This window comes from Colletotrichum siamense (assembly GCF_013390195.1).
Source record: "Colletotrichum siamense strain Cg363 chromosome Unknown KSG_Cg363_contig11, whole genome shotgun sequence".
Lineage (NCBI taxonomy): Eukaryota > Fungi > Ascomycota > Sordariomycetes > Glomerellales > Glomerellaceae > Colletotrichum > Colletotrichum siamense.
In genome coordinates this window covers 609,613-636,968 of record NW_023501024.1, presented here as the reverse complement: position 1 = coordinate 636,968, position 27,356 = coordinate 609,613, and the positions used below count along the sequence as shown (strand labels likewise).

Below are 27,356 nucleotides of genomic sequence, written 5' to 3'. Positions count from 1 at the left end.
CTAGAGTCTCACTACGTAGCTCCTCTTAATAGATTATACTTTGGAAACCTATATGCTTGCGCGTATCTATAATACCATGCCTAGAGGAGTCTAAGCATGCGGTGATGTGACTCCGATCGAGGATATCCCAGGCGGAGGTCTTATTCCTGATCGACCCGGTATGTGGCAGCGGCTATTTGTAGGAGCTCGTAGCTGATGTTGAATAACCCCTAAAGCCCTTTATTCCAACGGCTAGAGGATGTCTCCCACGGCTGCATATCGCAGGTTGCTCGCACTCTGCTTGGCGTTGAAGCTGGGCTGTTGTTGCGGTTGCTGTCAGGAACGGGGCGTATAGGGATTGCGGCCGTGTTAGGCGTGATTCCCAGCGCCTTGACGACGCCCCTGAGGGGTAATGCCCTCCCAAAGCGAAGGTTTCGGATGATGTTGTTGATGATGTAGGCGACGATGGTGGCGATGGCGCCATGGGTAACGAAACCCTCCAAGGTCTGTCTGGTGCGAAAGGTTCAAGTTTGCCGCAGCTAGAGAAGAGCGGCTAGGCTGTGGATTGGCAAACGGATTCGGCCTTGCCCTCGACATCCATGGCCCCAATCAATCCGCATCACTCTGGGAAGGTCCCTGTTGGGAGCCTGGCTGCTCACAATAATGATCATTGAACCGTTGTGCGAAGCTCTCAGCGGCGTCCATCGTGGCAGGATGCCGAAGAAGGACAATGCCTCATGGCGGCCAGAGGGGAGTGCTTTTGTGGATAGGGAAACGCTTAGTAAGGACACCGGAGGCTTCGGCCGTCTGTAGAGGGGTTGCTGCTGATGACGCCGGATCCGGGGAGAAAGGGGGGGCGGCCCAGAAGGGGTACCACGTTACGCGGACCGGGGACTCCTGCACTCGGACGTTGTAAGCCCTCGCGTGATGGTCTTTGTCGCGGGCTGGGACGGCGCGGGCTGGGGCGGTGGACATGTTGCTGTGCCTAAGGGGTGGCTGCTGTTCATAAGGTAGATGCTTATTGTTTGCGTATTGATATGCTGGCTAGTGGGGGGATGGCAGGGGATGGACGGCTAAAGAGGTTGATACCCAGCTGAAATAAGGTAAGGTGGGTTGAGATGAAGGCGGCAGGGCCCACCAGGCCCATTGACGCAAAGTTTGCTATGCCAGGGCCTAGGGACTAGTGATGCATAGGCAAACGCTCCCTAGAGGCAATATAACAGGCGGGGTCGTCATCCTATCAATGTTTACTCAGGCTGCTTTGTATGAGAACGTTTGCTACTATTTAGGCAGCAGGCCAGGGTGGGTGTTGCGGTGTGGTGTGCGGTCATAGCGGGCGCGCGCATAGGGAGGGGGCCAATATGAGGTCATACACAGGGGGATGATCAAGAGGGACAGGAAGGTAACAGCCCCTGCTAGCCAAAGGGCTAGGACGATTTCAGTTGATGCTGTCATGCTCCTACCTCAGGGAGGAGATAATAAAGTAAAAGGGTTAGGTGGTTTGGAGTATCCAAGAATATCTAGATTTCTTTCACTAGTGTATTGGAATGAAGAAACATAACAGAAAGCAAACCAATGGGAGCAGGGAGAGGGAGACAAGGTTAGGGCTTCTGATAGACACCAATCAAGTGCATGCCTCCTTAAGGCTCGAGGCAATCTCAAGAAGGACCTGCATTTCAGCATCCTTTATGCGCTGGACTTGGATTACGCCGATTAACGGCAGGAAGTTGACGCAGGTCGCATGCAGGATGATGGACAGCAAAGGCGATCGTGACGGCCAATAGGACAACAGCCAGTAGACGACCCCCGTGGCTGTGGGAGAGGAGTTGGCGGTGATGAGGCAGGAGAAAGACCCTGAGGCTGAAGAAGATGAGACCGATCACAGTATAGCCCAGCAGAAAGGCCAAGGGCTGATAATTCCGTTACAGTGGCCTGGGGAAGAAGGTATATGGACGGCTTCAAGTCAACAACACCAGGGAGCCTCACCTTTGCGTCCACCAACTCGATCACGCACACAGGTTAAGGCCTGTAAAGTCCCCGAGTGGCACTAGAATCCTGAACATCATCGCAAGAAAGGCGCCTTTAGTTCAGATAGACATCGATATCCTCCTGGGATTCGGAGGATCCCATACTCGAGGCACTCAAGGCCTTCAGGGGTCTTTAACAGCCGGTCACGGACCTTTTTGGATGATAGTGGAGGCATGGGCGTTCCGCCAGGTCAGCTGGACACATCGAAGCCCCCGTCGAGCGAGATCGAGGAGCGAGATCGACGACGAGGAGCAGCCCACCTGCTCGTACCCGGACGGGCGTTTAGGTAACTTAACCCCATTATTAGCAAGGGAGAGGCTGGTCGCTATATGAATTACGCCTGCCAAATGTGCACAAGCCTGGCCTATGGTCCCGGGCTCGCCGAGGCAGCGGTAGTTGCGAGTCCAACCGAGCTCAAGATCATCATCAGTGCTAAGGATGGTTAGACATGGGGCGTTTAGCGAGCTTCTTCACTGCATAGATGGGGATAAAAGCTATCGAGTGGGAGGGGCTGGGGTACAAAGCGATTCAGTCGGGAAATTGCGCCTTGCTACAGACATGATGGTGCGATGGTGTGTAGTGTGGCTCCCAGTAAGGGCGTTCTGAGGTTCTCTAGATGAAGATGACACTGGACACTAGATGGATGCGAGGGGTAGCGGCGTCTTTGCGTGCGTGGTACCTAGCTGTGGTACTGCTTGCTAATAAATACACGTTTTCCTTTGGCGAAGTCTCCCTGGTAACCAACCAGTCCGCGCCTCATTGCAGCCCTCGCTCGCCCGCTCGCTCGCACTAACTACCTGGCGGTCTATCCCCCCTGTATAAACCCAGACCACGAGTGTGTGAGGCCCGGCTTCATGACCGCGCCTGGAAGGCCGAGGACGAGGGGCCTCTGTGTTGGGAGTACTAGCTCCAAAGTCAGCAGGCGGACGATTAACGAAGGCGACACGGGGAGTGGGTACTCATATCCGAGATGCCACGGTGATAGTGGCCATTGACTACTTATATTTTGCCTCGGACCAGAGATTCTCACTATAGGACCATTAGCTTAAGGCAGATAGATAGATATATCGAAAGCAAGGTGAACGCGTCCTTTTCGACCGTCACAGATGGAAGTCGGATGATTATAAGAGGTTAGAAGGAAAAAGGTAGACGTACCCATGTTTGCCAACTGGTATCAAGACGTCGATGTTGGCCTTGATGATTGGCTGCTTGAGGACGTAATTGAGTGTGCCGGGCGGGGAAGGATCCTCGAAGCCAGAAGCCGACAAGACACCGCAGCTCAGATCGATAGGAAGGGAGCTGTAGGCCCGTATGTCTGGACGAGAGCCCTCATCCGCTCGCTTGTGGATGAAGCATACAGCAATCCTGCCGTAGGTGGACGAAGAGGTCGAGAACGAGACAGATGTCTTGTTGACCCTCTTAGGAGTCTTCTCGCCAGACGTGTTATCGGATTGAGCCCATCTCTAATGGACATCAATCGTTCCTAACGAAGCGTCTGCGGACTTGGGGATTCCAGTGGGGCACTGCAGGTAAACCAGGCGATCAGTGGGGGTTATGCCGGCAGTGTGGCCATGCTTGTGATCAGGGCCCCGAAGACGGACTTGGATCGAGGTAGAGGATTCGCCGTCGGTGATAGGAGAAGCCGACTCATTGTAGAAAAGCAGGAAGGGCTTGTCCGCGTTCTCATCGGCGATAAGGAGAGCAACTGTATAACGTAGGACAGCCGTCAGTTCATAGGAGAAAAGCAGTACTTGAGGAGTGGGGTGGGTTCGCTTACCGGAGTGAGGGGTGATCTTGAAGTTATGCGGAATATCCAGTGGCTCCTCCTTAGCCCCAGGCACCGGGACTAAGACCATTGTGGGCAGTGTGGGTAGGTATACACACCTAGGCTTAGGCTGTAGAGGTTGAGCTGGTGTGTTAGGTAGGTAGGACTAGTGTATAGGCGGTTGATCTTAAGGAGGGAAGACGAGAAGGCGCGGGTGAGATTTTGTGGTTTTGGAAGGATGGAGGATGGTGGTTCACTTCGCTTGGGGGTACTGGACGCTATTAATACCTGTATCCGCCGCTGGGCTGCTGACGTAATCCGACCGCTCCCCAGGAACGCGATTTGAGACGAGGTAGAACGGCCTTTGCGCAGGAAGGGTACCGCAGTGTGATGTGCAGTGTGGCAGGTGCGGAGCTTGCAGATGGTGAATGTGGAGAGCCTGAAGGTGAAAGTTGGGAGGAGCGGAGAAAAAGAAGACAAAAGGTAAGAGGGACTCTAGTAGGGAAAGATGGGAAATAATTGAGGCAGCAAAAGGAAGACCTAATACTAAGGTAAGAGGCGAAAGGTGTCGGAAAGCGCTTGGGACCGGATAGAATGACTGTGGCACCTTTCACTCTGTAGATAGGTAGTGAGAGCGGGACAGGGCGAGCGTGGGCGACGGGGTGTTGGGAAGGGTGTCGCGCGATATCCTCAAGCATCCGAGGCAGCCTCGCACCTAGAGGAAGGTGCGAGGTGACCCACTCCCGATCCACCTATCCGGACCGACGATATTCCGGCGCGTCAGGGTCGGGTCCCGTCCCGTCCCGTCTGTTCCTTAAAAGACCCTTCGCGTCGGACTCTGATTTAGAAGGAATCAAGCCGCTTTAGTCACACAGATGCTATACCTACGTTATAGTCAGTTTACAACAGAGGGGGAAGGGGTGAGGAACAGGGTTAGACCACTTTCCTCCTCGCTAACTGATAGGGTTGTGGTATTGCTGTCTCTGAGTAGTAAGGCGCACTCACGATGAATGCTCATCATACTTGCATGCTGTTCTCATCTTTCGTTCAAACTATCTAACAACAACAGAAAGAGAAGGAGAAAACCAGGGAGGAGCGACCGTGTAGAGGAGAGCTTTCGCTGATATACCCACTATTCTAATGATTACATTCGTTCTAAGACACCTACTTCCTACACAGAAACCCAATCTGCAAAGGCTGGCTACATACTTATTCCTCATAACACTCCTGACTATGAAAAGAAGCGTCTGACCCCAGCAATTCCTCGTCATCCCATCCCTCGCTGTGGCCATCTATATCATCCTCTGCATAGGAGATCGATCCCATCTCATCATCTGTGATATAGCCATGCTCATCGATGTCATTGGTAGTATCAGCTTCCTCGATATCTCCTATATCATCGTCTCTAACCTCTTCGGTATATTGACCCGTGTAGCCCTCCTGCCGATCGTCGTTATGCTGTTCTTCTATGCTCGGCTGCTCCTGACGGAACTGCTCTTCGAGCGCCTCCTCCTGCGAGGGATGCTCTCGTGGAGACGGTAACGTGGGATCGCAGTCATCGTGGCAGGCGTGTTGGCCGCTTTCTCGCCGCGGATGATCCGGGCGCGCGTCCTCAACCCACGCGGAGCCATCGTATTCTTGTGCTGTAGCGAGGACTTCTTCCGAATAGTCTCTAGAAGGCTGTTCCCACGGGAATGTGCACTTGCTCCATCCGAGCCCTGGGACAGGCGTTTCATTCACCTCCATTACATCGCTCGGTAGCAGTGGCTGGGCCTCTGTCTCAAACACGGCTTTCGCACACTGCTCACACACTAGTTTAGGACGCTTGACGGTTGCTGAGAAGATGAACATGACGCTGCCGTTGAGGTCATCGCTCTGAGACGACCTGCCTTGTAATAAGCAGTGTATGTTGCATCGATGGCTGTCTCCAAGCCCCTCTGATACTAGAAAGGTACGCCATCTGCCGAAATCGGTTTTTTTCAGTTTTGCTTTCCGTCCTAGGCAGACTTTACAGTTGCCGTAGAAGACGGTGATGACGAGGTGCCCGATGCTGTCTTGGGGCAGGGCGGATTGCGGGCGTTCAGGTATCTGACAGAAACACTTATATAGTTTGTTACTTGACACTTGAATATGGGATGGCTGGGGGAATAGGACGAAGTAGATGGGTGTGGCATGAGACATGATGTAGATCGCTGGATGCTGGCTGAAGGGGAGAAGGGACTCAATAGATAAAAGTGTTTATTACTTCTTAAGTGCACTTCGTGTATAATGTCCTGGCAGAATTCGTGATTCAGAATGTAATGACTAGGTATATCGGTTTGTTTAATAATGCAGCGATTATGGCTAGAAGAGAGGGGCGGTTGGGGTTGGAGATGGAGGGCACCCAGAGGTGGGTCTGGGTTGGGTGGCGGATTAAGGTGCGTCGTACTACAATGTAGACCCATGCTTCTATGACAAAGTGTTATGTGTATATATAGTAACTACCTTACATAGGAAGGATGCGGTGTTTGTTCAGAGCATGGGGTGTGTGCTACCACTACCTTATATATAGATATTTGTATAAGGAGTGGGGAAGGAGGGGTAGATATCACAGCAGAACAAACTAAAACATGTATCAAATAAAAAAGGAGAAAAGGAAAACACAAAGAGAACAGGAAGAAAGAGAGTGCCTGGAAAGAATGTGTGTCACCACAGGGCAAAGTTGTCAAGCATGGCAATCCATGTATCTTTTTATTAGGACTAGCCTGATAGAAGAGGAGAACCCTAAAAACAAAAGAAAAAGAAAAAAAACCATGAAGAAAAAAACGAAGAAGAAAAAAACGGAAAAGAAAAAAAACGGAAAAGAAAAAAAAAAGGGGGGGGGGAGGACCTCCGAGGAGGGCGTCGTGAAGAAGAGATCCCTTAAGACGAATTTTGTTGTAGGACTAGGTTAAAAAACCAGCCGTGGTTGCTATCGCCTTCATCAATGGCCTTTTGGCTCCGCTGTTGCCTAACCACGTCCTCTTGGGCATCCATGGCCATAGTCAGGATGATGTTCATACATCGGAGAGTCTGGCCTACGCGGAGGATCCTCCCATACGCCTGATTGTCTAGTACGCTGCTAGACGGTAGAATCGGTTGGATAACGATATTACAAGACTTCTGCAGGCCGTCGAAACCCGTCCCAGCTGCCTTATACGTGGTTACAAGAACCCTCACAGTGGACCGCGCATCACGCGGCTGCTGCAGCCAGGCGAGAGCGACTTCCCGTGGCGTGGGGCTTTTCTTTGCCCGTGCGCCAAAGGCCTCATCGACGGGCAGGTAAAAGACACTTATGGGCAGTCGGCCTGCGCATTTGCTTGGGTCCGTCCTCAGCCATTCTTCGCTGATACGCTGCCGGTGCTGCAGGGCGACAGCTACATCATGGGGGATGCAGGGAGTCTCGAGAAATATGATAGCATGTCGGGGTGTTGGCTTGGGAGGCGGCCCCGTGTGGCTCGGGCAATGGGGATCCCAGTTGAACTGGCCCCTGGGAGCCTCTAGAGTGAGCATGTCCCAGATCTTATCGATGCGGTAGCATTCGAGGTCTGGGGCGCTCACTCGCTTCACATCGTCGCACCTGCGGAGATGCTTTTGCCTATTCTCAGTATCGTCGTCCCCACCGGGGGGGTAGTCCCAGAGATCTGGAGGCTCCCAGACATGGCAACGCCCCCCGTCCATCTCATTACCATTCCTCTTCTTGTTCTTCTTCTGCCTTGCACAGAAGGAGCTGTAGGACGCAAGCATATGGTGAAGGGAAGGCCTGATAATAGGGTAGAGGTCCTTAGCATCCTCAAGCTTCAGCTGGTAGGTCCCCCTTTCGCCGAGGATATTAGGGAAGAAAGAGGCCAGCCTCAGGCGCCTCCACCCCTCTACCTTCTTAACCTGGGCGCTCACCCATGTCCATGAGATCCTGTCTTCGCGGATCAGTGTCTCGAGGGTCTTTTCCGGCAGGTTCTTCCGGATATCCCGAGCAACCTTGTCCAGGTTTTTAACGTAGACGTCGGCATCCTTAAGCTTCAGGGAAACGGGCCAAGGCGGCGGCAGGCCGGGAAGGATAGGGGTATCCATGACTGTGGAGTTAGCAAGGCGCCGGATGTAGACGCCGCTGAAGAGGGCTGTCTTGCTTTTCATGAATCGGCCCAGCTTGCCCCTGATGTCGTCCCGGGTCTCCTCGTAGCGAAGCTCGTTATAGAGGGTATCGGTAGTGGCGTCCTTGGCTTTTTTCTCCAGGTCGCGGAGTTCTCTGCGGACACTGTCCGCCTGGTCCTGTAGATCGTCCAGCTCTTTGAACGTTTCGTGTCGCAGCCGCTGCGGCCGGTGGATGAGGGCAAGAGGAGTCTTAAAGCTGGGGAGCGGCTGCTTGGCGATAGAGGCGCTTGTGAAGCAGAAGAAGGGACGGGGAGACCGCATAGCGTACAGACCGTCGAGCCGCAGGTTTCGATTTGTCTCGTGGCCCGAGACCTGATGCCACTCGTCCACGAAGATGACGCTGAAGACGATACCAATTGGCCACCCACTGCATGAGGCTCGCGCAGGCCTCTTCTCGCCGTTCTTTGGATGGATCTGTATCATCATCCCGTCGGGAAGCCTATCCAGCGCGATCCAGGAGGGCAGCTGTCCGGAGGAAAGTATGCTGGTTGAGAGGATGAAAAGGATGAGGGGCTTCGTACGACTGAGGTATCTTTCCGGTCTGATACGTAAGGCTACCCCTTCTCGAAGTTTGTGAGGGTGTGAAGGGCTGGAAACATTCTTCTCCAGGTTGACATTAATATACTTAAGATGGGCAACGCCCTGGCCACCGCCCTCGAAGTGATAGTCTGGTGGTCCCTTAGGGAATTTGTCAGAATCATACTTCACATATACCTTGCCGCGGTATGCCTCCGTCAGCTTTCTGTTGCCTTCAACAGCCAGGGATATGACCTCGATAAACGCGTGTTGTTGGCCTAGTATATCGATTCGGTCTAGGAAGAAATCCTTTGCTGTGCTACAGTGCTGGTCGACGAGGTTTTTCGGGGATATAAGCAGATGCGGCATTGTGGACTGGTGCTCAGAGTGCGGTTTCATGAGGGCCAATTTACGGCTGAGACTGTCCTTAACACAGGTGCAGACTATGTTAAAGGTAAAGTTGACTGAGCAGTGCTCTGGACCCTTAGCACTGCCCGCGTGACATTGCGGGTGCTCCTTGACATGTAACTGGCACAGGGAGATGAGCCTCAGGGTTGCGGTGACGATAAGCATGACCCGGGTCTTGCCGAAGCCAGCCTCGTTTGCAAGGAAACACCCGCTGACAGATTTGTCGGCGATGCGCTGAAGCATGAAGTAGGCGTCGAAGAACTGGTCGGGCCTGGCACTCTGCTTAGTGCCCTTCAGCGTGAGGGCTTGCTTGACGTCTGCGTCGACACTCTCCGCATCTAGTGCGTTGTAGAACCGTCTTACGATGTCCATGCTGATGCCGTAGAAATCCGCTGCACTTTTATACTGCACCTTGTCATCCGAGGTCACGATGGCCCTGGCGAAGGAGGGGACGGAATCGAGGGTTAGGGGAGGAGCGTCCTCATCTCCAGCGCCCTCATCGCCGGCGTGGTCTTGCTCGGGCCCGTCGTCATCCGGAACATCGAAGGCGCCCGCGCCTTTGGGGGGCTTGAGTGGCAGGGCTTCGTGGAGGAGGCGTACAGGTGCAAAGGTACGCTCTGGGGGTTCGATGTGAGAGTCATCCCCGCCATCTCCGCCATCCCCGCTATCTCCATCGTCTCCATCGTCTCCATCGTCTCCATCGTCTCCATCGTCTCCATCGTCTCCATCGTCTCCATCGTCTTCATCGTCTTCATCGTCTCCATCGTCTCCATCGTCTCCATCGTCTCCATCATCTCCATCATCTCCATCATCTCCATCATCTCCATCATCTAGTAATTCAAAGCTCTCGCCGTCGTTGTCGTCAGATATTTCAATGAGAGGGGTGTGTGGCGAGCGTTGGTGCAGGTCGTTAGGGGATGGGAGATCCCAGTCTACGTAAGATGGCGAGGCGGGGGATGGCGGGGTCTGCGTTGCCGGGTTATACCTCGAGATAGCCTGTGCCAGGTCAAGGCGCGTTACTCGTCGCGGCACGGCGGCGAAGACCACGGGCTGCCCTCTTTTGGGGACTGGCGCGGAGGAGAACCAGCGTATAAAGGAGTCCCACGCGTCCTGTCCACCGATCTGGCGCGGTTCTCCGTTGTCGTTCGGAGGACGGATAACAAGAATGAGGTGGCTCGCCAGGGAGCCATTACCACCACAGCAGAGGTCGAGGAGCATCTCCAGGCTATACTCGACATGGCCGCGCGTAGCATGGGTGGGATGCTGCGAGGTGGGCGGCAGCAAATGCCAGAAGAGGCGGCAGGGGGGGTTGTCATCATTATCAGGGACAAGCCAGCCACAACCATGACCGACTATGTCTCTTTGATGGCGATCGACTAGCTCTCGGCCTGACGACTCGGTGCTATCGTTAGGCGATGGGGTGAGTACGATGAAAGTCGATAGCGAGAGGGGGTCTTCCCCAGGTGGGAGGGTGTCCTGGGTACGCCCAACCTTAGGCCTCTTAGCTGCTGGAGCAGTTGAAGGTCCAGGTGGGGGAGAACGCCTGCTGCCCGTGGCAGTGGCTGGTTGAGATCTGCTGCGATAGAAGGGAGGCGTGGGTGACGCGCTGCCCGCGGCGGACATGATGCATTCACTGATGCAGCCACTGATGCAGCCACCAATTACAGCACTAACGCTAGCTGCAGTGAGAGCCTGGATGTCGGTCTGCTGGAGCGGGGTTTCTGTGGGCTACCTTAAGGTGGATAATAATGATAGAGGTGGTAGATATGTAATGGAAGGTTAGTTGAAGTAAGAAAAGACATAAAAGGTTATATAGGAGAAACAGTCTAGAGTAATAGCTCTACATTCTGAATGAAGACCGTTATCAGCATAAGGTAAGGTATATAAGTTGGTTGGTTGCTTTCTATATTATATTTATTAAATGTTCATTATTGCTTTCGTGTCAAGCATCCTTTTTTCTGCTATCTTGTTTGCCTTTTTTGCTTCCTTTTCTTTTCTTTTCTTTTCTTTTTTTTTTTTTTTTTTCTCCCCTCTTGTTAAACCCCCCTCCTTCTCCTTCTCACATTCCCACCTTACTAGTCTGTAGCCCCCTCTTAGTAGTTCCCCTACCTGTATCCCTAGCAGAAGGGTGTGGTATTTGGCCCCCATTGCCTCATCTCATCTCCAACCCTCCACAGCACAAGGTAGTCTGAGGGATAAGGCACCATGCTTAGCTCAATTGGTCTAGTAGGCGGAGATGCTATGGGTGATCCCTCTGGTAACCAAGCCTTAACCCTAGATATAGGCGAACGAAGAACAATAGGTATGTGGATGGTGGGTGATGAGGAATATTTAGGCCCAGGCCACAGGTGTAACATACAATTTGGACAAATGATGACAACTTACATTGTTCGCTGCAACGTGCTAGGGGCGGGGAGGGCGGCGAACACACTCGCCCTGTTCACAGAGGTGCCTAAGCGTTCGCGTCAAGGATTGGGAGTGGATTGCGGTTGGTAGGGTGTGTGTAATGTGGGTAAAGCCTAGCGACACCGACAAGCACAGGGTTCAAGGATAGTATCAACAAACCAATTCAGGGTATATCGCGTAGAATAGACATGACGTAAGTACCCTTATCTCCTGCTATAGGTATGATACTGTCCTATTGTTTTGTTTATGTTCATGGCATTGTCTTTGTTTTTTTTTTTTTTTTTTTTTTTTTTTTTTTTTTCAATTTCTCCCCCGTATACGCACGTGGCAGGGATCCGCCCTGTACGGGGACGTCCCTCCAGCTCCACAGCACCCCCCCCACCAATCCCACGTGCCTATGTGATTGTGGGCTGGGGATGGGATTTGATTGTTGTTATCGGGCTTTGAAAGGGGGTAGAGGGCTGCTTGTCAGTCTCCCATGAGGTGAATGAATCATTAGCATGGGAGTTGATGATGGGTGACAGGTCAACATTGACCCCGCCAATCAAGGGCAGGAGGAGCTATCTCATATGCATGTTGGCAAGGTTACAGTTATTACTTAACGGGCTACCTACATGCGTAGGTAGATGGTTCTATTATCAACATCTTTCCAGACTCGAGACCTTTCCTTCTACAACATCATACCCTTACCAGGGGCCCCTCATTACCATCGATCCTCTCAAGTCAGGGACGTCACCACAGTTCCTAGTTACGACCAACAAAAGATCTAAAGAGGTGTTGAGCACCCAAGCCCCTCCACTAATAAAAGGTCCGCACCTGGTATGACTACAACTGCCAGCTGGGGATGGCTCAGCGATGGGATCTTCGCAGGGTGGAGAGCATACACAAGGCCGCGGGTCCAGGAGGCGGTTCTTTAGCCGAAGAGGAGGACGTGTTGGTAAGGCGTGTAGGAGATGCTGATTATACCTACGTCCGTCACCCTCCCGCGCGCATGGCCGGGGCCAGAAGCGTCGTATACGGCGCGGGGGAGAGACCGGAAAGCCGCCGTTTCGAGCCTCCAGACTGGCTAGTTCCAGGGCTCATACGAACGAGGGTATGGACTGCCAAAATGTGGCCAGGCTTCAGATGGCGCGACATGCCGGATGCACTACATGATTGCAATTGGATTCGCCTGAACGAAGAAAGCACGAACGCGAGGACGAGCCTGTTTCTCTGTCATCTGTATAATCTGAGAAACACAATTGCCCACAAACTCACGCCGAGGATGGATGAGCTTATGGTCGGCGCAGCCCTGGCCTTTGGCCATTTGCCCAAGGTCTATATCGATTTCCGGAGCGCTGCGAGCGACGAAATGGCAACCATGGCATGGCCGGACGAGCAGGCTCAAGGTGTACTGGCCAGCAAATGCTACTGGATGGTGTTTGTGATGGCGTCGGAGGCAGCAGTCTCTGCAACAGAGGACGCAGATGCTAGAACCGTCTTTTACTCGGCATTACTCGTGGACCAGGAGAGCCTCCTCAACTACTTCTATGACAGCGATTTCGACAGGAAGGACCCGGAGCCGGGCAGAAAGAGGCTGGAAACGCTGCAGAGGCGAGCCGGGGCATTCTACAACACCCAGACTGGCACGGAGAAAGCCTCCGAACTGCTAAGAGCCCGGCTTCGCATCGTGGAGTGCGAGCAGATCACGTCCGGGTCAGATGCGTGGGCCTCCGGTGTTCTCCTGCTCAACTCGCTCTATACCACGTTACTTGGTGAAAGCGATCATCCTAAAAGGGCCCGCGCACAGGCGAAGTTAAAGGCGTCAGCGAGGTTCTGGACCGCTATGATCGGGAAATTCCTCCGCACAGCGTCGGAGATCAGCGTCCGCTGGAACGGGATGGCCCCCGCGCTAGGACGCACAACACCGACAAGGCGTCGGACGGGACCGTCGGGTTACGAGGAAGCCGAGAGGAAAAAAGACAGACAGGAACGGCAACAACGGGGGCAACAGCAGGAGCAACAGCAGGAGCAACAGCAGGAGCAACAGCAGGAGCAACAGCAGGAGCAACAGCAGGAGCAACAGCAGGAGCAACAGCAGGAGCAAGATAACAATGCTACGGAGAGCAAGAAGCGCCGCCGCTATGAGAGCAGCGACGAGGGGATGAGGAGGAAAAGGCACAGAGCGGAGAGGCCCATGGAGAACATGTGGGTTGAGGCGTTTGGCAGGGCTCTCGTTGAAAAGGCCCATCTGCCGGACACGTCGGATAACGGCGTAGAAACGTCAGAGATGCAATGGAGGACATGTGAGGAGGGAGACGAGATCGGCTGGATTGTCGACGCTAATTTCGATCCTTACCCGCCCCCGAACCAACCACAAGACACGCCGGGGCCGGGAAGGCGGTCGCAGGCTAATCCTAAACCTGCAGGATTCCTAGAGGGAAAGGTGGGAGTGGAGCAGATGAAGGAATGTTACGCTCCTGCTTTTGACGATGATGGCTGCTTTGGCTCACATGAGCCTAAACTGACTGCCCAGGACATGTGCTGGTTATGGGACGCACAGATTCGCCTGGGGTTAGAGAAAGACCTCGAGGATAACGACCTTCGCGGCCTAGCAGCGCTGGTCCTCCGGAGGTTTTCGGAGAAGGATCGTGATCGATCCCCGCCGGTGGTGTTCATCCCCCAGTCGCTGTCCGGGTTTGACCCTACGGGCTTCCCAGGTAGTGACAGTAACGTGGATGATATTGGGTTTGTTGTGGGGTTACCACTTGAACTAGGCTTGGGCCATCTGAGGCAGGCCGACTTCGGTGTTAACATACAGAACAAGAATCAGATCCACTGGAGAGTGCTTTTGGTGGACCAGGTTACGTGTACGCCGTATTTTTACGACTCAATTGGAGAGTCGGATGATAACGTGATACGGGCGGACTTCCGTCGCCTGATTAAGCATTATCAGGAGAGTGGGCTCAGTGAGGGGCTATGCCGGTTACTTGCTAAGAACGCAACGGTGGTAGAGACAAGGGGCCAGTATGGTGTGTCTCTGTGTGGTCTGTATGTTATCGACTTCGTAAGGAGGGTCGTAAGGGAGGGGCAATTGTATCCTAGGCTGGGGGAAGAGGAGACGGGGGAGGAGGATGCAAGGAAGATGAAGACAGCATACGTAAACATGATCACGGAGGAGTTCTGTTCACACCAAGTCATAGAGGGGAAGCGGCGGTATATGCTGAATAAGACGGAAAGATTGGAAGCCTGGGAGGAGTTGTCAAGGCGAAGGCGGGGATCTAGTACTTAGGTAGGATGGTGTGGATTATAAGAAATGAGCTGTCTTCTAGGCAAGAGTTTTTTTTTTTTTTTTTTTTTTTTTTACTTTTAAATTTCTTTGTTTCTTTTTTTTTTTTTTTTTTTGTGTGTGTGTTTTTCTTTATTTATTCATTTCTTTCTGGTTTCCCGCCTTCTCCTTTCTAAGACTCCGTAATTACGTTAAGAAACCTGAACTAAGTAATAGAGATCACTAGTGTATTCTCCCATCCCAGATATTACCCTCTACATCCGGGGCGCTCTGTGGTGAGACGGAAATCCACGGCTTGTCGTAGGACGAATAATTCTGGAGGGGCAGGCTATATGGTAAGCGTAAGCCGATGAGTGGTGCGCCGTTGCCCGCCCTGGAATTCCTGGCGTCGGACTGTTCGTATGGCGGCGTGTCGGTGCCGAAGACACCGACCATCTTAGCGTGCCTATCGTCGCCGAGAATCCCTGGCCAGACGAGGACGCCAACTTCCCAAGAGGAAGTAAATACCTTCCCGGAGCTCTCCTTCTTGTTTATTTGCCCGCCCCATGCCTGCGTGGATAGGTTTGCTGATGTGAGAAGCGCCCAATCCACGGTGGAACCTGTCAAGCGGACGTAGGTCTTGATGTGCGGCGCAACACGGCCGCGGCCGCTGTTTTGACCTATGGTAGTGGGAGAGAAAGGCGCCGGGGCCACGCCGCCGTGGGCGTTATCCCAACGAGAGAGCCAGGGCCGGAGGAAATGGAGCGTATCCTTCCCTTTTTTGTTAGGGCCTCTCATAACGACCATGTTGCCGGAAGAGTATCCACCGACGCAGGACCTGATGTTGTCGACCGTGGGGAAGACAATTCGCAACGCCGGCGTTCGTGATGGGGATGCTGACGTATCGGAGTCTCCCGGCCCGGCGTTTGTGGCAAGGGTACGGAGCAAGCACTTCCGCAGCCAGGGTTCGGTGATGGTGGAAATTGCGGACACCTGGATGACGATCTCGGACGCCTCTCCGCCAGGGCCCTGGTGGGTCACGGGCACGGCTTTCAGAGCGTTGCGGAGGCCCGGCCAGCCCCAGCAAGGGTGTGGGACCCCACCGGCCACAGACCCATCGTCGGAAGGGTGCCATCCCGGCACGGTTGCGACAAAGGCGGCACGAACAGGCGAGAAGTCGTACTCTCTCAGCTTCCTGACGAGTGGCCCCACATTCGACTCTCTTCTCGCCTTGTCGTAGGCCGCGAGGTAAGCTAACATGTCGTACTTGAAGCGCGAGCCGGTCCCGTATGGCCTGGGTGGTGTTGTATTGGCTTGGGCGGCTTCTCCAGCTGGCAGGCGAGGGAGCCGCGGTGAGACCCAGACCCCGTTCGTCATAGTAGCCCAGTCCTTATTGGTCATATTGGCCGTGTGTATAACGACCTGAGCTGTGTGGTCCCGCCGGAAGAGGATCATCATCTTGGAATGGTGCGTGCCGTACATGGGCACATAAGCCCTGTGCAGCTCGACAGTGTTACGATGGTCTTTCTGCTGGGCCTTGAGAGACGTCATGAGGGGATTATCCTCATCGTGGTAGCCGTAGACGATATGAATAGCAACGGAGGCTTGCGTGCTTCTGTGGAAGTGGCCTAGGAAGAAAGGGATGTTATGGACGAAGTTAAAGTTCCAGCATTCCGATATCAGCGGATCGCCCACGAGATCACTAAGCGTGACTGTGTCCCGGTTATGGCGCTCGGGAAGCCCAGGGATCCGCGTCAGGCGGAAGGGAGATGATACCGTACGACGACGCTGTAGACAGCTGGGGGGGGGCGTAACACAACGTTGCTGCTGCTGGGGTCGACGAGCCTCCCACTCATCCAGATCAATGACTTCAGGCTGAGGGACTTGGCGAGAAGTAGGGGTGGTGTTTACATGACGTCGTGCGGCTTTGATGACCCGCGCTGACTCCCATTCGTCAACGTCGACTATGACGCGTTTCCTCTTCGCTACAGACTCGATATCCATGAGGGAGATGCCTTGGCAAGCTGCGGAGAAGAATAGAGAAATAAGAAGGAAGGAGGGGTAGAAAGGAGGGGGTAGAAAGAAAAGGAAACAAGAAAAGGAAACAAGAAAAGAAGAAAGAGGAGAAAAGGGAAGAAGAAGGAAGAAAAGGGGGGAAAGGTGGAAAGAAAAGGGAAACTGTTAGAATAGGAATAAAGGGGCTATCACCCCTAAAGAGTGGTTATGTCTTTCTTTTTATCTTTATGTTGTGAGATGTTGGGCCCTGTTGAGCAGAGGGAGGAAGGTGAGGATGAGATCTAAAGGTTGCCTTAGTGAGGGTTGCTTATGAGGAAATAGGGCGAGGGTGAATGGATAGGAAAGATGGATAGATGTCTAAGTAAAGGAGAGGAAAGGTAGTATATATAAATGTGATGATTTATTTATTTTTTAAATAAGGAAAGTGAGTAAAAAAAAAAAAAAAAAGGGAAAAAAAAAAAAAGAGTGTGCTTATCATCGAATCAACAAGTCGGTTGAGGAAGGAGATACGTGTGTTTGTTTTGATTGTAATGGAGAGGTACCTGTAGACAGAATATACCAAAAACAACGCTTGCAGTTGGCTGACTGAGCACTTCGCTAGTTATCTGGTAATTGAGGGTAGTGGAGCTTGTAAGGGTCTATAGAAGCATCAGGGTACGGGTATACAAAGAGAAGACATCCAGGTCGCACACCCTGAATCTAGTCCATTTATGTGGCGTCCGGTATGGGATAGGAGGACCTATTACAGGGACCCAATAATGTAGACTTTCAATAAATTGAATGAGGATATACGGGTATGGTCATGTTGACGCCTCTATGGGTAAAGGGAAGCGTAGTATTCACCCATCTAGGCATGTTAGAGAAGTCGTTTAGACGGGCATAGGACAAAAGGGTACCTAGCATGAATCGTTTGTACTAATAAAGTAGTAGATGGATAACCTTCACAGCTACCTAATACGTACTATATATGCAAAATACAACAAGTAGGACAAGAAAACCGCTGCGACGGGCTAGTGGTGGAATTGAATCCATAGGGTGTTACGATAATGTAATGTACGTCAAGACTTATAACCGTAAAGGTGGCGAGATGCTGGGATAGACGAGAAGACGTGGACAAGGTGTTAATCAGAAGGAAAGATTAGATTACACTCAAAGTATGCCGGCTTCTATTCCTATATATTGAAGATTATAGTTGTAGGCTGTTTGAACATTTGTGTCTTATCGGCCGTCTGCGGTTTCTTTTTCTTTTCTTTTTGTTTTTTTTTTTTTTTTTTTTTTTTTAGGTATTCGTTCATCTATATCGGCTGTGTTTGAAAAAGCCTGAAGCTTCCATGTCTACTACTACACACCCATTTCCTATTCTCCCGCCTCTATACCTAGCAGTACATACTTTAGCTAGTCTAGACCCTGAGGGATACATCAATCTTACAATTACGACACCTGCTTTGTTACAAGTACCTACTATAGGTATCTTAAGCCCTGCGGGGAACATGCCTCGTAACGTACTACATCTTAGAAGTAACACGTAAGATGTCTTTAATGGGGAGCTGGGATATATAACGCAGCCCTATCGTGGGGCCTCATTGAGCCTCATTGAGCTACAACCGTCCATTCCTGATCGATAGAGGTTCTTCTTCTGTTTAATACCATGACGATACTTTTCTATTATAACTGCCTAGTCTGCTAGAAAGGCCACTATCCCTTTTACTATCCTCTCTATCGTGACCTTTCTTCCTTCTCTCTACCTGCACACTATAATCTACCTCGTCTTAGGAAAAGCAAGAAAGGGCTTTAGTTACCACCTGACAATTACTCAGGGGATATTTCGGTTTACAATCCACGGCCCTATTAGAAGCTGTGTATCACATACCTACCTACTTACCTATAACTGCATCATCAGTACAATGGAGTCATATAATGCCGGGATTGAGGGAGCGTCCCCTACAGTGTCTGAGGCCGAAGTGAGGTATGTATAGCTAGGCGCAGTAAGCGGTAGGCTGCGTGCGTGGGCTGTGTTGCTTAAAGACCCGGGAAAAAAATAGGGAAACGACATAGCTAACTCCAGCGTTCAAGGTACGAGTGCTGGCCATGGTTAAGGCTATCACTGGACGATATGCTGGCTGACGACCTGGGAGATAATGAGGTGGCTACTAAAGAGGGGGGGGACGTCAGGCACATCAGGTCCGTGCCAGCAAACAAACTACCCGCCGAGATCTGGCTACATATTGCAGACATGGCCTCGCGTCAGGATCCGAGAGACTGGTGGTCGACAGTAGCCAGACTAGCACGGGTTAATAGGTATCTGAACATCCTGTTCCAGGGTACCCTATACCGTCGGGCGGTGAGCCTGCGTCTGCCAGATATCACAGTCAGGGCAGCGGCGGCGGGTAACCTGGCCACGCTCCGGACGGCGGTCCGATACGGGGCGCACCTTGGCACGACACTGTGCAGGGTGGGCGCCGACGACTGGCCGAGCCACTGGAGGTCGGGAGACGGTTTGCGATTGTCTAGGCTTCATTGTTGGACGACCCCTCTCCACGAGGCATCCGCGCGCGGGAACTACGACACCGTCGCATGGCTCCTCAAGCAGGGGGTCGATGTGGAGCGGGCGGAGGCAATGACCTGCCGATGTGTTGCTAGTCGTGGCCGCGGAATTTATGGGGAGCAGGTGTCAAGCCATGCGGGGTGCTGCTCCGCGTCAACGCCGCTCCATATGGCGATCTGCTATAGGCACGAGTCGGTCGCGAGGCTCCTCCTGTCAGCGGGGGCTAACCCGCGTAACGTCGTCGTCCGGAGGACCCACGACGAGAGCAAAGATGGGCGAGGCACCCAGGAGCCCCCGGCGGCAACTGCTGCGGAGGGTGCTGGTAGGACATGGCAGCGCGGCGAGCCCCGGGGCGGTGCTTGTGTTGAGATCTGTTACGGGGCAACGGCCCTGCACACAGCGGCCGAGCGTGGTCTGTGGGATATGATGGAGCATCTCGTGCGGGACGTCGGGCTGTCGGTGAATGAGATGGATAGCTGGCATCGTACGCCACTATGCTACGCTGCGTTAGATGAGGTCGGTTCCCGGGCCGTGCCGGTCCTGCTGCGGCTTGGGGCGGACCCCAGAGGAGGTCAGTCGCGTGACCTTTCGGCGATGTCCGGCCCCCTCGCGGAGTGCCGGACCCCACTGGATTGGGCGCTGCTTCACGGCGAAGAGGATGCCGCTTACTCCCTGCTTCATAGCGCCGGCCTCGCGTGGCATGATGGAGCGCGGCCGCGCGGGCGACGGGACGGGACCGGGAGAGGGAGTGCCCCGGTATTAAAGACGGCTTTCTCTTTACTGAAGAAAGGGTATATGCCGACGAATATGCGATCGAAGCTGCTTGCGGCGGTGAGACTGCTTCTGCGATCGTGGATCCGCAGCACCCGCTATATGTTCAGAGTAAGCCTAGGACATGGCGATGTTGACTCTGAGCTGTGGACAACATACTTCTACGCGCTACAGAACACAGATGTGCGGGAAGACGACTTAGAGGCCTTACGCCCGTCCGGGCCCGACGTCAGGTTCCACACCTTCGACCAGGAACTCGGTCTGCTCGGGAGGGACGCGCAGAAACCTTTTCTAGATCGCGCGTTCGTGTCTTGCGGCACCATGGCTCTCTGCTTCGTCATTGGCGACGTCAGCCCAATGCCGGCTGCCCATATTAAAAATCGCGTCCGCTGGTTATTGGACAAGGGGGCCCAGGCGGCGATGAGGACCGTCGCCGCCGACGAACCGCTGCCCATGGCCTGTATCTTTACGAGGATGGCCGCTTTAGCTACAGCCGACATTACTTCGGGATGGCCTCAGGTCCGAGGGCCGCCAGGCACGCCCTTGGATCCTAGAGCACGCGAGGAGGTGATGGAACTACTGGCCGTTGCAGAAGACCTCGCGGACATGAACGGCTGGAATGACTATACTGCAGGTGGTTCGCTCTTCTATAAGAGCATGGTAACAGTCTGTCAGGCGTACGTTAGAATGCTTGATGCCGTTACTAGCGTTTCTATGCCGGATGCAATAGCTATTCACCAGCGAATGCAGGAAACGATGCCTGCGTCGGTGAGGCCGGTGGTTTCTATACTGATGCAGAAGAGGAAATGAAGGGGGTGTGTGCGTGTGTGTGTGTGTGTGTGTGTGTGTGTGTGTGTGTGTGTGTGTGTAGAGGGGGGGGGGGGGGGGGGGGGGGGGGAGGCAGGCATAGGGTAACTAATAACATTTATTTAGGTAAGGCTAAGTTAATATTTACAGCCGTTTCTGTTAATCCTTCATCTAAGACAGAGGGTATCGCTATTCTTAACATCAGACACCGCAACTAGAACCAGTACGCTTATGGCACTAACAGCTAAGACCTTGGCTTCTAGCTCAGAGGACTGGGAACCGGTAGGCGGCGCCAGTAGCATCTGAAGGAAAGGGTTAGCCCTGTCGATGCGAAGGGCCACGCCGGGTGCTACCCGTACCTCATCCCTAATATCACGCCAGCGACTAGCGGGCGTGAGCTCGGAGGCAGCAGAGGAGCTATCTAGGATAAGCTCGCCAGGGACGACGCTCACAATATCTCCCGCTGTGATGCTGACCTGGTCAGGATTGGTGGTGGGTGAGGAGGTGCTTCCTAAAGGTCCTAGCACGGGAACGTCGGGGTGACGGACGGCCTGCAGCCTCGGCACCATCGACGCCGGAGTCCCCGTGTAGGTGATACGGACAAAGGGGTGGGGGAGGTCTATATGCTGTTAGAAGGCACATTCGCGCCACTGTAGTGGGTTAGGGCCGTGGCGATGGGTGCAGACGGCGCATCCGCCCACGCGCAGGAGGGAGACGTCCTGCCCGGCGCCGGTCAGCCTGCCGATGGACGCCCGAAGCTTATCTCCCAGTCCCCATGTGTGCGCGGCGATACGCTCAGGGCCAGACGTAGGTCTCGGCGGCCGGGGCGTCTCCGCTGCCGACGCCAGGCGGGCGACGGGCTCGACGTCGAGCCCGAACAGGGGATCCGCCTGTTCGCCTTGGACGACTCTCGCGAACAACCGGCCGAAGGCGGCCAGCTGCTTAATGGTGTTACCTTCGTCGTCCTCAGCCTCCCCGGACGCGAGGCTGACAAGCCGGCGAGCCAGGTCCTGCGAGTCTGACAGGGTGAGGCCGAGCTTGCCGGCGGGGAGGACGGGGAGGAAGTCAAGACCATCGCCGGAGACAATATCTAAGATGCGGCCAGTGTAGAGGCAACGGCTGATGTCGGCCCTTTGTAGATAGAACGCCCTCGACTTGGTATCGGCGGAGGAGGGGTCGACGCCGAGCACCTCGCAGGTGAGGCTGTGGATGTCGCTGCGGCTCCGGTACACGGCGGCGCTGTCGGGTCCCGGCTTCTTGAGTCGCCTGCTCAGCTGGATATAGGCGAGCCTCGTTTGGTACCTGGCGAGGGCTTCGTGGCACTTGGCCTGCTGGGTGTTGCGGTAGAGAACGGCACGGCTCTCGCATCGCGGGAGGTGGAGCGTCGAGCTCGTCGCGGCGGCCCGCCAGGCCTGCAAGAGGGCCACGCACTGTTCGACGCCGCGGGTGACGAGGGACCTTATAATGGCCTCGACCTTGTCCACGGACGAGGCCGGCTCGGACGTATGCGGCCTGGCCTCGCCGGAGGGGGGTTTCTTGTTGTCGGCGTCGTCCCGGTTCCCCGAGCAATCCTCGGACATCTCTGCGACGTTATCTGGCGTGTCGTGGCGGGAGACGTCGCAGTCGAGGTCCTCCACATCCTCACCACCATCTCCATAGTCTGTATGATCCGTGTCATCTATCTCGTCGCTACTAACGACATCCCTAGCGTGGTTCTTGCTCTGCCCATCGTGGGGCCTATCTCGTGTTGCGGCCGGCTGGTCTCCCGGGCGTGTGGTCGTCTGCGGTGAGACTAGGATCGGGTTATGTGTCGGGCACCTCCGCTTACTGGCATGTTGGGCCGCGGCGCGGGCTTGGCTGCTGCTGGCTGGTGTGTTGTCGTCGTTGGTAGGAGGATCGGTGGCCCGGGCTCGTTTGCCTGCTGACGTCCTCCCACTTGGATGTCCTTCACGTGGGAGCGTAGATGCCCTGTCGCTTGTGGCTATACCACGGTGATGGTGCCGGGCGAGGGGGTGCGATGATAATAATGATGGTGATGATGATGGTGGGGCCGGTCGCCCGCCGAGTGTGGGACTATCCGCGGCGTCGTCACCCGAAGACGGCGGGGAATGCGGCACGGCTCTCCGGAGGCCACGCCTTACGACAGGGATATCTGCCGGTCCCCCCGCGCTCGGTCCCGAGCCGCCCACGACGTCCCGGTGGTCCAGGGGCTGACTCTCGGGTAGCTTCTTCCGCCCGGGACCCGCGGCCGGGTCGCAGTCTGAGGAGGCAGCTTTGTCACCAGCGGTGCTGGTGGCCGAATCGTCGGGCCACGCGCTCCCGGGCGGTTGGAGGGTCTCGCAGGTATCACCACAGGGACGGAGGTCGCCTGTATACGGGCTGCCCGCGTCTGACATAGGGGCTGGAATGGTGACAAGCTGGGACAGGCAGGGTCCGGCGTTAAAAACTTAGAAGTAGGTGCCTGGGGGCACAACGGCGACATCTCCCTCGACGCAGCGGAAAATACAATACGTCACCTCCCACCGGTCGAGCACGGCTTTTGTGATGAAGATCCTGTCGTGGAGGAAGAACTGCGAGCAAGGTGTGGCGGGAGGGTTTCCACGCGCAGGTCGCTGTTGTTGTTGCTGCTCGCCCTGTCCTTTCCCCTGTCCCTGTGACGGCCGGGAGAGGATAGCCCTTACGCAGTCCTCAAGCCTTCGGCTGGACGTGGGTTTGACGACGAGCCAGACCTTAGGCCCTCCGCGGAAAACAATATCAATGGTGGTGGAGGATGAGCGCTGCAGGTACATTCCGGGACAGCTAAACGGCGCCGGGGAGTTGACGAGTGTGGCTACCCCATCTTTGGAATTGGCGATGAGGGCTGGGTTGGTCAGCCAGCTGTCGCCTGTGACCCCCGCCTCTCCGTATATGCCAGCGGAGTATGATGTGATGGTGTCGGGTGAGGGCTGGTGGGAGAAGGGATCAGCCATGTCGGCCTGTATGGGCGGTGCCCTTATTTGGCGTGAGGCTCCCACTGGCACGCGTGGGGCGCGGCGACGTGGGCTCGCCTTGACGACGACGGCCTCCTGCGTCTGGGTGTTGGGCTTCGGCATGTTGAGGATGGACACGCCGAGGGTCTTCGACGTGTGGAAGGTACACATCTGGACACACACTGGGGGGTCGGCGACGTCGAGCAGCAGCTCGACCAGCCCGCTACCTTCTTCGGTCTGGAGGTGAAGCTTGGCGAATCCCATACCTGTCGATACAGGGAGGCGGAGGATTCGATCGTAGTTTCCCGCCTGCATGGACTTGAACACGCGCCAGCGAAGGTTCATCGTCACATCGCTGGCTGGGATGAAGACGGTTATGGGGGAGGACCTGGCAGAGGGCGGTGGGGTTTGTGACCTCTCCTGCGGCCTTCCCTTGGCTGCTGACGGGGCTATGTCCGGCGTCCTGTGCTTCGATGTGATGATAGAATCGGGCAGGGAGGAGAGTGTTGAGCTGAAGAGCCGGGCTGGCTGTGGGTCTTGCCCGCTCAGGAGCTTATGGCTGTCTCCTCCGTCATCTGGGAGGGGTGCGTCATGCGCGGCTTGGGCAGTGGACCTGCGCAGGGCCTGCCTTGGATGATGTACATTAACAGGGTGCGACGCGGGAGACATGGTTCTTCTGTTGGTCTCACAACAGAGAGGTAGTAGGAGGTAGTAGGAGGTAGGAGGTAGGAGGTAGGAGGTAGGAGGTAGTAGGAGGTGGGAGGTGGGAGGTGAGAGGTGGGAGGGGTGGGTAGCAGGCCACGAGTGGTGGGGGGGACCTAAGGGTGGCGGATGTATAGGTAGGAGCCTAGAATGATACCCGTTTAGGAGATACCTGTATGGCGAGGTGGACCTAGGTAAGGTATGTTGAATCAGGTGAGGGAAGTATATGGGTAGGTGGCGGACACTTGATGGTGATTGATGGTGATGCTGCAGCCAGCTATGGACGGCGTGAGGGCCACGGGCGATGGGTGCGACGCGTAGCTAGGCGGGTAGAGGGGTCTGGTGGTTAGCCGCCAGCCAGTGTAAAAATTGTTACTGGTGAAGGGGGCTAGAAGTGATTCTAATGGAAAACCATGCGGTTGGGAAGTTAAGAAGGATAAACCGGTGTTGGGAGTGGGATGTGGCGGGTGATACAGGCCTGCTATCGCACAAACAACATGGTGTAGAAAGTGTATATAGAGCAGGGGTAGGTAGTTAAGAATACCCAAGTTTAGTAGCAGGGTTTTATGTACTAATCTGCTTAGATATGATAGGCTTGCTGTCAAAGACACCACTTCTAGAACGAATCAGGACGCGTGAACTACAGCTGGATATTCGTAATGCCGAAGCCCCGAGATAGGCTTAATGGGGCGTCCAGGTATCCAGTTATATACATGTGTGCATAACCGCATGCCCTTCGACACACAGGGTCAAGCAGAGTGGTGCGGGGATCAGGTATTCTAGGGCGACCTATACATAGTACTGCTGCCCTCTGACAAGGGAGATATAACCACAGGCTCTTTGGTCCTTTAGGGGAGAGGAATATTAGGAAGAGGTACTGTAGGCTCTGATAGTAGCATGCTTAGCGTGTGTGGGGGCCCGGAGGATCGAGGGGTATAATGCATTAAACGGGGTTCAGCTTTCGACGGCTTATACCTATTCATTCCTACGTATGTTTTCAGGGGTGGCGCAAGGTGAGTTCCATAATGGAGGAACACCTTGGGGGGTTGAATGTGGGGCAACCGTGCAAGCAGTAGGGGGTATATGGGTCGCGGGGGAAGAGGGGTGTATAAGACAGGTAGGTTGATTCAGTTTGACCGGTTACATATAAGCTATGTGGGTGATGAAAGTAACGGCTAAGGGCGCCGTACCTGGGGGCACTGTTCCTATCCACCTCACGGCCACCCTGTTCTTTTTTTACTTCTCTTTCTTTTCCTTTTCCCTTTAACTTCTCTTGTTCTGTCTTCCGTTTCCACATAGTGGAACAATGCGGAGAATGCGGCTACTTTCGGCGCTGGATATATAGCCACATTCCTACCTAGTGGAGTTACGAGAGTGGGATGAACAGTAGAGGCGTTACATATGGTGTTTAATAGTATCAATATATTCCCTTGGAAAGTTCTGCTTTTGACGCGTGATACGGGGCGCGGTTATTTCCCTTCTTCGCCCTCGTTTCTGGTCCGGGAGGGGAGGTGAATAGAGAAGGCCTTCACGCGTCCACCTCTTCATACAGTTAGGATAGTTACCCTGCCGAGTAGGAAAGAGGCGAAGCTTCTAAGAAAGCAACGTATAAGGCCCTCGTGGTGACGTAGGTAGAACGAAGTATATTAGCCGTGAGGAGGGAGGGCTGCTATTGTGGGTATACTAAAATGGCTTTCAGTGAAGAAGAGGAAGGTGCGCAGGTATGCAGGAGCCTCTAAGAGGGGGCTACCGGAAAGGGTGGCCTATAAGGGTGATTCAGTGCAGGCTTTTACCTTTATCTCGTATTATCAACGGAGACCAACCCTGATATTATGTCTCTGGTACCTCGACTGACTAGAGGCGATATAGAGGAGATAGGTAGAGAGGGTGGATCAAATTTACGGATGAGGATAGGATATCATGCTATATTTATTTTCTTGTATTTTTTTTTTTTTTTCTTGTATTTTTTTTTCTTTTTTCTTGTATTTTTTCTTTCTTTCTTCTTCTTCTTCTTTTTTTTTTCTTCTTTTCTTTTTTATAGGAATGAGAACCCGGCGTTGTAAAAACCCATTCTTCATTAGGCCGAGACCATATAGGTCATGTAGTCTCTACGTCCCTGTCTACCACCATCATCCTTCCCAGACTGTAGTTACACATGCTTCCAGGTTGTGGTGAATCTTATTTTTGGCTAGCTGCCCAATTACATGCTCTGTTGGGCAGGGTGTCCTAACCTTGCTGGCTTATAGGGATGGATGGCTGCAAGGCTTATATTCTAACCCTTTGGTATGATGAGGGGGTATGATGAGGGAACCCTGGGATGGGGAAACTCGGCGGCAAAGGGGTCCTTCAAGTGATGTGATCAGCTAGGCCTTATGCAGGCGTTCTTATTTTCGGTTTTCGGTTGCGATCCTCATGTCTTGAGGTACGAGTACGTGGCTGCCCCGTGCGTGTTGCGTTCTGGTTCCTGAACCGATTTTTAGGAGTCAGGGCGACAGAGGACGCAACGCAGACGCGCTTTGTCATGCGTTGGATTGTGTATACCGCTTGACCTGTCTGCTTCGGATGATTGAGATGCCCTGGGTCCAGGCGATCCCTGAACGACTATTTAAAGGGCCTGCGTCCTAGCCAGGAACCGAATCTTGACATCGTCTTCGCATCAAGCTCACCTACATAGGAAAAGGTCTACTGCAGATAACACTTTCCTCAAGCTTCGAAAACGAAAAACAACTTTAGACACTACTATTCAGCTACTCTCTTCCTCCTTCTCACTCTCTTATCAAAGTCCGAAAGCTTTCGCACTTTCTCATCATCTCACGCAGTAAGCTTTTTAAATATCTTCCTTTTTATTTGAATGAGGTATGGATTCCGATATATCGATCATGCTTGTTTTGAGCAGTGGCATGTCAGCCTCCCAGACCATACACTACTGCCTACTACTCGTCTACCTAGTATCATGTGCAGGCCCTCTTAGTATGACCCTGATCAGGATGGGAACTTAACAAGACGCGTTGATCAGATACTATATAT

At 53.9% G+C, this 27,356-nt stretch overlaps 1 protein-coding gene across 1 annotated transcript; it reads right to left on the bottom strand.

Moving 5' to 3' along the window:
- Positions 1–20,829: 20,829 nt before the first annotated feature.
- Positions 20,830–23,054, bottom strand: CGCS363_v015034 (uncharacterized protein; the record flags this gene model as incomplete). Its single annotated transcript, XM_036646883.1, has 4 exons — positions 20,830–20,847; positions 20,901–20,960; positions 21,018–21,284; positions 21,360–23,054. The coding sequence occupies 4 exons, from the start codon at positions 23,052–23,054 to the stop codon at positions 20,830–20,832; spliced, it is 2,040 nt and encodes a 679-aa protein (XP_036487900.1).
- Positions 23,055–27,356: the final 4,302 nt, after the last annotated feature.